This window comes from Hemitrygon akajei, chromosome 17 (genome assembly GCF_048418815.1).
Source record: "Hemitrygon akajei chromosome 17, sHemAka1.3, whole genome shotgun sequence".
NCBI classification, from domain to species: Eukaryota; Metazoa; Chordata; class Chondrichthyes; order Myliobatiformes; family Dasyatidae; genus Hemitrygon; species Hemitrygon akajei.
In genome coordinates this window covers 49,572,616-49,585,240 of record NC_133140.1, presented here as the reverse complement: position 1 = coordinate 49,585,240, position 12,625 = coordinate 49,572,616, and the positions used below count along the sequence as shown (strand labels likewise).

The window sequence follows — 12,625 nt, the reverse complement described above, 5'->3', positions numbered from 1 at the left end:
TTTTGCTAGCATTCTATCAAATACAAAGAAAATATTGGAAGATGCCAATGAGATTAAGGTCAAGGCTGAAGTAACAGAGAAATCCATTTAATATCTATTTAGTTTAAAAGAACAGTATTTTTTTAAGTAATGATGTGAGGTTAGACTTTTTAGGGCTGGAAAGGTTGGTGCATAGTAATTATGTCTAATTCACCACTAAAGTCTTATTCACACTTTATGTAATAAAAGCGGAGTGTTTTAGGGATTTAATTTGCTATGAAGTAGTTCAGAAATACCTGAAATTCTTGTCAGTTTACTAATTTCCAAAGATCAGATTTGATAAAGTTGCAAGATAGTTTTCCCTGTGAAGGAGCAGAGAATCACTGACAGCAGCTTCTAGAACTGCACATGTAACAGAGCTTGGGGATATTCCCAGAGTTGTAATTGTCAGGACATAATGGCTGTCTTGTTTGTACCCTTTCGATAAAATGTGTTTATAAGAGACAAATAATTAGAACAATTACATTTTTGAGGTGCTTTATTTTTGAATGTTGTGTTATATTTCAAAGTTAGACATTGCAAAAATTCAACACATTTTAGCTATAAAATTAACTTTTTAAGTTTGCCTTCATGGAAGGTCATGCATACACTTTTACTGAATTATGGAAGCTGTGATGGCTGAAAACTAAAATAACGTTCCATATTCATAGGCATAAATTTCATGCAGTTCACATTTTAATTCCCAAAAAAAAAAGCAGCAATACATATTCTTAATTCAGTTTCTTAAATATGCATGCAGGTAAAACTTTCTCCGTTCTAGTTTTATATAAAGCTGTTGAAGTTAAAACGTGCAGTTTCAATATTGCTGTCATTCCCCAGCTTTGCATTACGACCTTACTATTCTGAAATATAGACCACAAGAACATAAATCAAGTCACTTGCTCCTCTTGAAACTATCGGCTCAGTGAGGTGCATCGGTGGCTGTATAGTTAATTGATGTGTTAATTTCTAGCATTTTACCTATGGGCCATCCAGCGCTGTTAGAGGTGTCATTTTTCATAGTATACCACTGTTACATTCAGTTATACAAAGCAATTGCTATCACAGTCTGAAAGATACTGCTGGGCAACCGGTGAGAAGGTGAATTATTTCTTCCTAAGCTTTGAAATCCTTGAATTTATCAAACTGCTTCATTCAAAATGTTGTGCTGGTTGTATGTAAAGAAGTTATTTTCCTGAAGAATGATACACAAAGTATCTCCACTTTCCTCAGGAAAGTTATAAAGTCCTCACTGTATAGTCCAAAAATATTGTGTTTAAATGTAACAATGATAGCTCTTTTCTATAGCAGGCAGTGAATACTGATTTCACAGCTTCAACCCCAAAAATTGATGCCAGTACACATTGCCCAACTTTAGGGACTTTAGAGTGAGGTAGCATAGCCACTGAGCCGGGTAACAGCTGGCTTGTAGTCAACCAAATATGAACCAATCACCTGTTAATTTAATCCTGTACTCATCAAAATTTTGTTCTTCCCACATTACTCTTGTGTCTCCCCTAGATTTTTCCTCTCACCTATAGCTAATTCACAGTGCCCGATAAGCCTACTATTCTATTCGGTTACAAGGTGAACTTCATACAGACAGTACCAGAGATTAGGATTAAACTCAGTAGGCCAGTCTATTGGAACCTGGGACATGCTTTGATCGTCCTCTCTTCTACTATTTACTGGAGCTTTCAGGTTCCGGAGAGAATGATTTATTGCAATATTCAGGGGCCAATTGCTGAGATTTTTAAGATCCCAAGAGTATTATTAAACCCTTGCAATTATCACTGTGAATTTGTAAAATAAGGTTTTTATTTCCTTTGAATGTTACTACATACCAGTCCTCTTAACAAAGCCTAAAGAGACATAACCGAAATAGCACAAAGCTTGTGAGTTTTCTTTGAGATCATGTTTTGAGATAAAGTGGCCTAGTTAGTTTCTGAAACACAGAGGCATTAGTATTCTTGCAGGAAAAGAAGAGCCATGAGTGTTGAAGATATTTTTAAGGGTATGTATACAGGGCAGTGACAATAATTCAGTGAATGTTTGTGTATTTCTATTGAGTTGTGAATTCTACAATGTTGAATCCTATATCCATTTTGGCCAGGGTTTTCTACTTGGCCTTCTGAACTGTTGAATTGTGTAGAGCAAATCAGTCAGGAAACTCTCAGACTGTTTTGCTCTTTGGGTCTCTCAAGGAACCTTGCCTTCAGGACCAGAATCATCATTTTGGTGCTGACCGAAACTTGAATGCAGAAGCTGGCATATATCGCACAAACATCTGTGAATTTGTCAGTAACCACCTCTACCTTTATTAGGATTCTGAGACATGCAAATTGGGTTAAAGAGGATGTGAAAGCTTTGGGTCTTTCTTTCTTGTATATGCTTCGAAAATGCATTTCAGATTACTTCTATTTGGAACATTCAAATGAATTTTAAAAGAAAAATGTTTGATTTTAACTTGTCCTATATTATAGGCATTTAGGTGATTGGGAAGTCTCCTCCTCTGCCATTTTGATAATCACATTATAAACTCTCCAGTGGAAGAGATACTGTTCACGCAAAACCTCTCCAATCTCAGATCTCAAATTAAGCACAAATACCAGGATTGCCTAAGCCTGCTTATATTTTCATAACTAGCACAGAAAATAATGTGGGGCTGCATGGGAGGAATGGGAAAGGGCAGGGAGATTAATGTAGTAACGTTAGAATCAATTGGTTTACAGGAGACTGGTACCTGACCATAAGTCTTGCATTGCCATAGTGACTAATAGCCCATTTCTTTCATCAGCTGTCAACTGAAGGTTAGTACTGCTGAGAGTTTTTGGATATGACATTATTGTGCCTCTTGGAGTACTTCTATTTATAGCACTATACATCTTCTACAGCAAAAATCAATTCATAGAATTTTCTAGAGCAGCATCTACTTGGTTTAATATTTGAAAAATTAATTACGGTTGTCTTTGCAATTGTGTTAAATTTCTAATAAATAGTTTCAATATTGATACTACTGATGTTAAACAAGTAAAAAATTGCTATTGACTTAATAGACTTAAAAAAACACACTTATTATCATTTCCCCAATGATGAATTCAGGCTGATAAAGGATATAATTTAATTGTGTTAAGAAGATAGGGTGGGGAACAATGCCCAGTATTATTTTTAAGAGGCTACTTGGTTGCATTCATTTTCTTTGCCATTCCAACATTACTCAGAACACAGTAATATCTAGAAAACAATAAACAGGTTAAAAAATGACGTATTCATCACAATGCGAAGCTACTGGCAATTTCTTTTGAATGTTCCTCAGAAACTCGATATTAATGTTTCCAAAATGTTAATACATGATATAATGTTAGCAATAAAGCAAATTTTACCTGGAAAAAATCTATGACACTGTTAATGCCAATCTATATACTCACTTTGGTTAATCCTATGACTTATACTTGACTGTAGTAACATTTTGGTTGTCAGGTATAAAACACCCTGCACCTAAATTAACATTAGTAATAAAGCTTAAAGTGTTTTTAAAAAAAAATAAAAAAGATTACTGAAGGATTATGTTGCTAGTGATTCATCCTTCCAGGGATTTAATTTCACTTTCTATTGTTCAATGTCTAGTACAATTTTCTAGTAACTAATCTATAGCAATTTTCAGTCTGCTTCATTGTAGGATGAAGCATTCTTTTTTAAATTCATTCTTATCAGATTCTCATATTGTCAACGTGTCAAATTGCATTCTAGTCATTGGTTAGTAGGTTGACTTTACGTAATTATAATTTTGCATAGCATTCTAAGAGGCATCTATTGAGTGATGACTCTTCATTAGAAAGGTAAAGGTGCTACCAGATCTGGTAAATCTTTGGGGAAAAAGAGTATTTTCCATATTTCTGCTTTTAAAGGTCATATGAATTTCATCATTCAGTTTGGCCAAATTTTTATGAACAGCTGCTTAAATGTTTAAAATATAGCATCTGAATGTAGTCCATACAAAAGGAAGATCCTCCAATTCTGTGATGATAAAGCGCCTGATTTGTTATTTACCAGGCTGTACCATTTCTTCTGTTGCTGTATCCCAAATCACGGGCTAAGCGTTCTTGCACAAACTCTGCTGTCTGATCTTTTTGAACCTGTTTGCTGCAGCAACTGCGTAATAATTTTTCTGTAAGCACAAATGAAAATTAATCATTAGTCTTGCCTGCACTCTAAAAGTGTTAGCATTTTATTCTTCTGCTATGTGACCTTTTATTATATGCAGTAACATCCCATGACAACACTATGTATACTTGGTATAAATCTAACTTTGCTTTTTCCTCCTATTAGTATCACCATTGTAATCAGGAGTAACATGTAGGTGGTAGAAATAATGGAGCCACACAAGGTATTGAAACCATGCTTTAGAAAAATATCTTTACTATATTCTTCTGGGGCTGTGGTATAATTGGGTCGTTTGATTCGAGCTAGTATATTTTACAAAAGCCTGCAGGAAAAAATTAACTGTACATGTTTGCCTATTATGGTAGGTAAAATACACCTAGTATGGTACAGTCATGGTCTGATCAAGAGTATGGGGTTATTCAGTTTATCTCAGTGAATGTCCCAACTTAATGAAGGGAAGGGAAACACAATTTGTGATCCTTGTTGGAAAGTTGACATCAACTGAAGACAGGATTAGTGTAGGGCTTGCTTTTCCACCCCTTCAAGACTTAGTGCAGGATGCACACAGAAGTCGAAGCAAATTGGGATAGCAATGGATTAACAGCATATGTGAACTACACAAATATCACAGAAAGAGTTGGCCAGAAAGCATAGAATGTTAACACAACATCCTTTGTTATAGTATTCCTCTGTGCCCAGAAGTATAGATTATTATAATAAATTGTGCATAAAATAGAATATGTCCATTATTACAGATTAATTTAGGTTAATTTCCCAAAAAGACAGGATCAGGCTGAGCCCAGCCAACACTTCATATTCACTTCTCACAGGATGTCCACATTTGTACTTAGCTTCTGCAGACGTTCTACTCCCAATAGCCTCCATCTCACAGCTGCAATCATTGAGTGGTAACCAGGTTACTGACAGCAGAAAGTAAGGCCTGACCCACAGAACGACCCTGATGTGATGTGAGAACCTCTGTTAACTGGGGTCGGACATGGATGTTGTATCCTAACTGTTGCCCATGCAGCAGACTCCCCTTCTCCACCCAGCGGATGAATCCAAAGAAACAGCAGAGTCTGATACAGTTTGGCACCAGCAGCATCACAGGAGTTGCCAGTCAGCTTTGAACTTAAGGTAGGACTGCCTTAGGGACCCCAGCTCCAGGTTTTTTCCTCAAGGTTTACTCCTGAAATCTTCCCCATGGGTGGATGTAGCTGCAAGGCAGCAGAGCTTTCAGATTCTTCTCTTGGATGACCTGCCAACCACGGCTAATGCACCCCTTCTGCCCGAAGGCCACTAACCCACCTTTGCCCCTTCTGTCAGTAGAGCTAGACTTGGCTGTCAGAGGCAATTTGAGGTGCATGGCATTGGGAGCATTTAATAGATAGTGAGAATTTAGCACTACCACCTCTACCAGCTATGACAACCTTAAGGAACCACCCTGATATCATTCTGACAACCCAGATCGTTAAAAGCCTGGTGTATTGTTTCTGCCTCTGATGATCAGAGGTATGGCAGTGGGAAACCATTAAATAGTCAATCAAGACTTCTTGAACAATTTTACTTTTTAATTTATTTGAAGCCATATTCAATTACTCATTGACTCAGTGCTGGATTAAAGCAGGTTCACCTGCATCTGAACTTCAGTACATTTGAGTTTTGGCGCTATAAAGTGCAGGCACGGAAGTCAAGAATTCTGTCACGCATTAGCAGCTGATCTTGTGCAGAACAGTCAGTAACTGTAAGCACAATAAGGCCCAATATGTTGCACATGAATCCAGCACTCAAATGAGCATGCTTAGGATTGACTTTGGTTTGTTATTATAAGCAGTGAGTTCCTAAATTTCAGATTTGAACCTTAAAGTGGATTTTTATTAACTTTTATGAGCATGTGCACAGAATTTACTATTTCTCACATGGGCAAAATCAATTAAACAAAAGTGAACCACATATTACCTTCCATAGGCGCTGTAACATGTACTTCTGTAACATCACTTGAGATCGAAGGCGGACTCTACACTTGTTTGCTTTCTCTGTTAAGTTGTTCAGCCATTTGTGTTTCAGGCACTGTGACGCACTGAATCTGCCACTGGTAATATTGGAAACATAGTGTTAGCACTGGAAGCAAATTAACACAAGTCATTAGATAATATCAACACCATTTTCTTAAAATCCAAAAACCAGTTCTTGGTTCTGATTTCTTTTGAAAGGTAACTGACCAGAAATATCAGTCTTGCTCCACAGATGCTCTGATAGAAGTCATAGAACACTACAGCATGGCTCTTTGGCCCATCAAGTCCATGTTGATTTAATGGGTATTTACATCATTAATGTTATTGAAAAAAAATAAGTTGTGGCTTTCATCTAATACCATTCCTCTGATTCCAGCATTAGCAAAGCCTTTTCCAGCTGGGTTAGAATTAACACAATGGAGAATTCAATTAATTTCAGAATTCTTAATATCAGCTTAAGAAGTGCCATAGTGAGATCACATCATAGTGCAATTTGTGAAGAGATGCAAAGCAGTTGCAGAAGGATATAAACAGATTAAGAGAATAGGTGAGGACCGATGGAAATATAATGTGCAAAACAGGTGAATTGTGAAAAAACTGAAAAGTGTTGTGCAGATCACATTTGTAAATAAATCAGTGAAAGTTAACGTGCAAATAGAGTAAGCAATTGGAAAGGAAATTGTCAGGCTAGCCTTTAGTGCAAGAGGATTTGTGTACAAGAATAAAGACATTTTCCTTCTAATTATATAGGGTCTGATGGGACACCAATTGAACTATTGAATACAGGTCTGGTCCCCACATTCATGATGTTTACTATTTGGAATAGTGTATGTGCATCGAGGATGTGCCAGATTGGTTTATTGGACTGGTTGCGGGGAGGGGGAAGAGGAAATACTTTACAAAGAGAAAAGTAGTGTGGATCAATACTGTCTCTAGAGGAATGAGAGGCGGACATTGAAAAATACTGTACAGGACTTACCGGTCAAATGCATCGTTTGGTTCAATAATACCGTGATTAAATGAAAAGCTTGCTTTGTGTACTGTTCATGCAGTACACAGTGCATTAAGCTACAAATGTTTGTAGAATAAGACAGCAATAATGAGGAATAAAGTGTAAAAGCTACTGAAAAAGTGCAGTACAGGTAGATGATAAAGTGCAAGATCGTAACAAGGTGAACTGTGAGTCTGATAGTAGTGGGATGGAAGCTGAACTTGAGCCGAGTGGTATGAGCTTTCAGGCTTTTGTTTCTAGTGCTAAACGGGAGAGGGGAGAAGAGAGAATGGCCAGGCTGAGTGGGGTCTTCCATTTTGCTGAAGCAATGAGACAACAGAGGGGAAGCTGGTTCTGTGCCCCAAGGCACACAGTAATTTATGATTAGCTGTGAACTGTAACATTAGGGCCAAATGTGTTTTGCTGGCCTTTTGCTATAATTGGGAAGGAGATATCCACCTACACAAAATTAAAAAGAGTGGATTCCGGTTAACTGAGACACATTGGGACCAGTACATTTTGGCCCAATTAAATGGCTGCCCCATTTGGTCAAAGTTTCATGAAAAAGCTAAAAATGTACAAAAATGACAAACTACCATTTAACTATGGAACAAATTATGTATCTAAATGAAATACAGAACAAATTTGGACACTACCAATACTACTACAGTACTACAGTATTATAAAACTGTAATATAATATTTTGGGCTGAGACCCTTTATCAGGATTGTTTACCCTTTCCCATAGATGCTGCCTGATCTGCTGAGTTCCTCCAGCACTTTCTGTGTGTTGCTTTGGATTTCCAGCATCTTCAGATTTTCTCATGCTTGTTAACTTTACTCAGTTGTATACAGTGGATTCTGGTTAACTGGGCCATCAGTTAATCGGGTACTATAAAACTGTAGTTCCTAATAGTTATCGATGGAGGAATTCGTCCACTGTATGCCACCAATGGACTGTAAAGGAACAAAACCGGCGCAGACACCTAGTGCAGATAATGGACTGCTTTCATACAATGCTTTCAAAAACTGCATCCTCCAAAGCTTTATTTTCATTGTTATAGACAAGATGATTGTTGATACTTTCAAATTCATTGTAGTTCCTAACTTGTTGAAGTAGTGAAATTGTTTCATTTTCACTTCTGGCCTCAATGCCCAAATCTGCAGTGAGCAAAGCAGTTCTGAATTGTCTTACTGCTTATTTCTCACCAACTATCAATGACAAAAATCACTGCTTTTGGAACAGAAACACACACAACTGATGGCATTTAAAGACTTCACTCTAAATATGACACAGCGTCTTGACAGCCATGAAAGGGCATGTGATTGAAGCTGGTCAGGGACTTCAGCAACAGTCCCCTGTCCCAATTAAGCAGCCCAAATAAACAAAAGGAATCCAGGTTATCTTCTCGATTGGTTTTTGTCCTTTAAGTGTTGCCCCAAACAAAATGGCTGCCTGATTAACCAATGGTCCAGTTAACCAGGATCCACTATATTCAACCAGGTAGAGTGAAGTTTACAAGCACAAGAAAGTCTGCAGATGCTGGAAATCCAAATCAACAGACACAAAGTGCTGAAGGAACTCAACAGATCAGTCAGCATCTATGGGAAAGGCTAAACTGTTCTGATGAAGGGTCTCAGCCCAAACATCGACTGTTTGCTCTTTTCCATTGATGCTGCCTGCCATGCTGAGTTCCTCCAGCATCTTGTGTGCGTTGCTTCTGAGAAAAATTTACATTACCTGCGTGTGAAAATGTATTTCCATAAAAGTTGCTGCACGATCTAGTGACATTAGCATGTGTCAGACTGATTTTTTACCACGTTGATGCACAGTTTAAAACTGACGATGAACTGATCTGGGCCATTTATGGATTGTTACTTTATATTAGCCAGCAACTTCTTGAAGCTAGTTCCAACAATTTGGTTATCAACAACTTAAAAACATTAAAGATTGAAGATTAAGGATTAGCTTTATTTATCATGTTCAAGTTCAAGTTTATAATCACTGGGCTGAACATAGATATAACCAAACAGAACAAAGTTCCTCCAGACCACGGTATACCCATAATACATATATCACACACAGTAGATAAAACAAAATATCACCATAAATAAGTTCATAAAATATAATCTAAAATGCATGTGAAGTGTGCAGCACAGGTAAACAAACAGCTCACAAACAAGTGAAAATCTGCAGATGCTGGAAATCCGAGCAACACCCACAAAACGCTGGAGGAACTCAGCAGGCCAGGCAGCATCTAGGAAAAGAGCACAGTCAACGAAGGTTTTTGGTCTGAAACGTCAACTGTACTTTTTTCCATAGATGCTGGCTGGCCTGTTGAGTTCCTCCAGCATTTTGTGTCTGTTGCACAATAAACAGCTCACTGTCCTAGTGACAAGACCTTGGTGGTGGCAGGATAGTCATTAGACTCACTGGGGACTGGCAATGTGGAAGCTGTTCCCCACTCCAGCAGTCCCAGTCCTGATGCCCCCGCACCTCCTTCCTTGACGTTAGTGGGTCAAAGTCTCTCTTATCTCAATTCATCATTGTTGCCGAGGAGGCCAACCACTGTTGTATCATCAATGAACTTGATGACGTGGTTTGAGCTGGATCTGGCAGGGCATATACATTGAAACATACAATGAAATGTGTATTTGAATCAAGTATGTGTTGCGGGCAGCCCAGAAGTTCCACCATGCTTCCAGCACCAACGTAGCATGCCCACAACCTACTAACCCTAACTCGTACATCTTAGGAATGTGGGAAGAAACTGGAGCGCCTGGAGGAAGCCCACAGGGAGAGTATACAAACTCCTTATAGACAACTACAGGATCTGAACCCCGATCTTAGAGCTGGCACTACCATCATGCTAACCGCTCGCTACCAAACCGCCCCACACAGAGTTTAGCTGATTCACCTTTAGATGGAAAGTTTAGCCTTTCAGTTAAAAAACTCCTTTTTACAGACAAGGTGGATTGGAAAATTGAATCTGTCCTCTGTAGAATTGGTTTAAGAATTCCTGCTTGAAGGTATAGCTAATCATAAAACTTAGAATCAGGTCTAAATATTGTGGGTTTGATGGTAGGTGCTGCAGTCAAATATTTCTTTAATAGGACTAGCTATGAATGATGTAAAATTTTGCAAAATCTGAGAGCCTTCAAAGCAATCCTTGAAAGTTTCTTCACAACAGCATGAATCGATATAAACACAGTTTACCGTAAACTCTAAACCAGTAAGTACGTGCAACATATTCTGAAGCCAGAATACGTTGCCAGAGTATTATGCCCTTTTTTCAAAATAGGTGGGTACTGCTATTATAAACTGATGTGCATTTTTACATTATGGTTTTTAAACAAACTCTGAGTATCTGTTCTAATATTTCACAAGAGCACACTACCTTTTAATTATGGTTGATATTAAGCATGTAGTGAAGTATTCTGTGTCAACCACAATGAACCAATATGCTCTACTTTGAATCTTAAGAGCAGGAAGACCTTTACATATTTTTTAAATCTTTGAATAGTGAATCCAGAAAATTCTCTGGACTGTTAATTATAGAATAACCAGAGGCACAATTTAATTTCCTGCAAATGCACTTGACAATGCTGGGTTTGAGCATAGCTAAGATTTTAAATACCAGTCCTCAACTGGGTGCTATTAATTAGCTGGGTGCTATTGATTAGCTTACTCATAATTTTAGGAGTAAAGATAAGATGCTCACAGATCCACTCATTAGCACCAAGGAAAGGCTGTTGATGCTCAAGTAAGTTCAACAGTGGGAGACAGTATTGATGATCTCATGGCTGAGATGGAAGGGAATAGCAAAGGTCCATGGTTTACTCATAGCACTGTATCAGGAGAATCGGCAAGTTATTTATTGTTAATGCTCTCACTAACTTAGGAAATGGAGGGTGCCTTCCATTCTCAAGAATACCATTAATGGCAGTGTCCATTATAGGACCCATATGTGCAATTTTTAGTAAGGCTCTCTTCAAAGTCTGTCTGAAATATTGACAGCTTTCAAAACTGGGGACTCAATGAAGCGAAGCTAAATAATTTTGATGTCTATCCCTTTAAGGTTTTGTTATTCTGAAAAGTTCTATAATAAACACTTTGTAGAAGAGTGGAATATTGAAATTTGCAAAATTAAATGTCTGTCAGATATATTTTCTAAAGTGGGGGGGCTTACTGGTTCCATTGTAATAGAAGCAAAGTGGGAAAAGGACATTGTTCTTTTTTTGTCTTGTGCATAAATCCCTAGCTTCTGCCAAAGGATTTCTCCTCAATACCTATCAGAAGACTTTTGTTAGATATCAAGTTTCCACAACTTTCTGTCGTTTTCTTCTCACCATCCTTTATAGGAAAGAATAATTCTTCAGATCATTCCCAAAGACCAAATGACAAAATTTTCTTTGCTCCCAGGCGTTCTTCTATTTTCTTTAGTAGATTTTGTTTATTTAATAACTCATTTTTTGAACCACATGTGCACAGGAAACCTGCAGATGTAGGAAATGAAAGAAATTTGCCCATGGAAGCTGAAGAACTACTATAGACTAAAGCATATCAGTATTGGCACAAGACTAATTAAAATTTAGGCCTTCATAAATGTTACAAAAAGAAGAATCACTGCAAAGAAAATTATGTTTTATATGTCTTACCATTTTTCTTTCACTAGAAGGTTTGAAACAAATTCTTTTGCTTCCTCGGAAACATTTTCAAATCCTTCATCATCAAATTCCCAGTTTGCATTGATAACATTGTTCATGGTTTCAGTGTCATGATCACCCAGGAAAGGGGATAAGCCACTCAGCCTGGAAAAGCAAACATCCATCATCACTCATTGTAATGGAACAGTAACTACTGCTAAGAGTATGTCTCTGAAAGGAATGACTTAATGGAGTAGAAAGCCTTTTCCTATCCCATGTTTTCTGCATAATACATTCAGTGCATAGGAAACTCAGGAGCTTTTTAACAGTAGACAGCTAAGGGCTAAAATAATCTACATTGCTCACAGCATACCCCAATCCTGACAAACCTTACTCAAGTATAAATCTACTTTTTCTTCTTCTCCCCATTTTATCCTCTTTCCTCCTGGAGAAGACAAACAAGGCCATTTGCACAATTGTTGACATACTATATTGTGGGAGCCTATTCCCCACAACATACAGGCCCTGCAAGGAAACATCCTTGGAAGATCTGTGAATTCTTCAACAAGATAAGAGTATGTGCTTGCACTAGCATTGCCCAAGTGAACAGCAGGTGAATTGTTGTTAATGGACAAAGCCGGTTTTATTTGAATGAGGAATGGCTGAAGAGGTGCTGCATTTCTGGCTGTATTTGGTGCTATTTTTGTATAATCTCACATTTTATGTAAGACATAGACAAAAACAAGGCAATTATTTAACAGAAACAGTGGAATAACAAACCCACAGTTTTG

At 37.7% G+C, this 12,625-nt stretch overlaps 1 protein-coding gene across 3 annotated transcripts in view; it reads right to left on the bottom strand.

Moving 5' to 3' along the window:
* Nucleotides 1–499: 499 nt before the first annotated feature.
* mylk3 (myosin light chain kinase 3) overlaps nucleotides 500–12,625 on the bottom strand; it is an 84,780-nt gene continuing 72,654 nt past the window's right edge. For 2 of the 3 annotated variants that reach the window (XM_073070085.1, XM_073070083.1), the window contains exons 11-13: nucleotides 11,847–11,999; nucleotides 6,142–6,274; nucleotides 500–4,186 (exon numbers count right to left, since the gene is read on the bottom strand). In XM_073070085.1, coding sequence (XP_072926186.1) covers nucleotides 4,112–4,186; nucleotides 6,142–6,274; nucleotides 11,847–11,999 — 361 coding nt within the window. In that variant the 3' untranslated portion in view covers nucleotides 500–4,111. Of the gene's footprint in view, nucleotides 4,187–6,141; nucleotides 6,275–9,472; nucleotides 11,685–11,846; nucleotides 12,000–12,625 lie in introns of those variants that run through there. The other variant, XM_073070084.1, reaches the window with a different exon arrangement.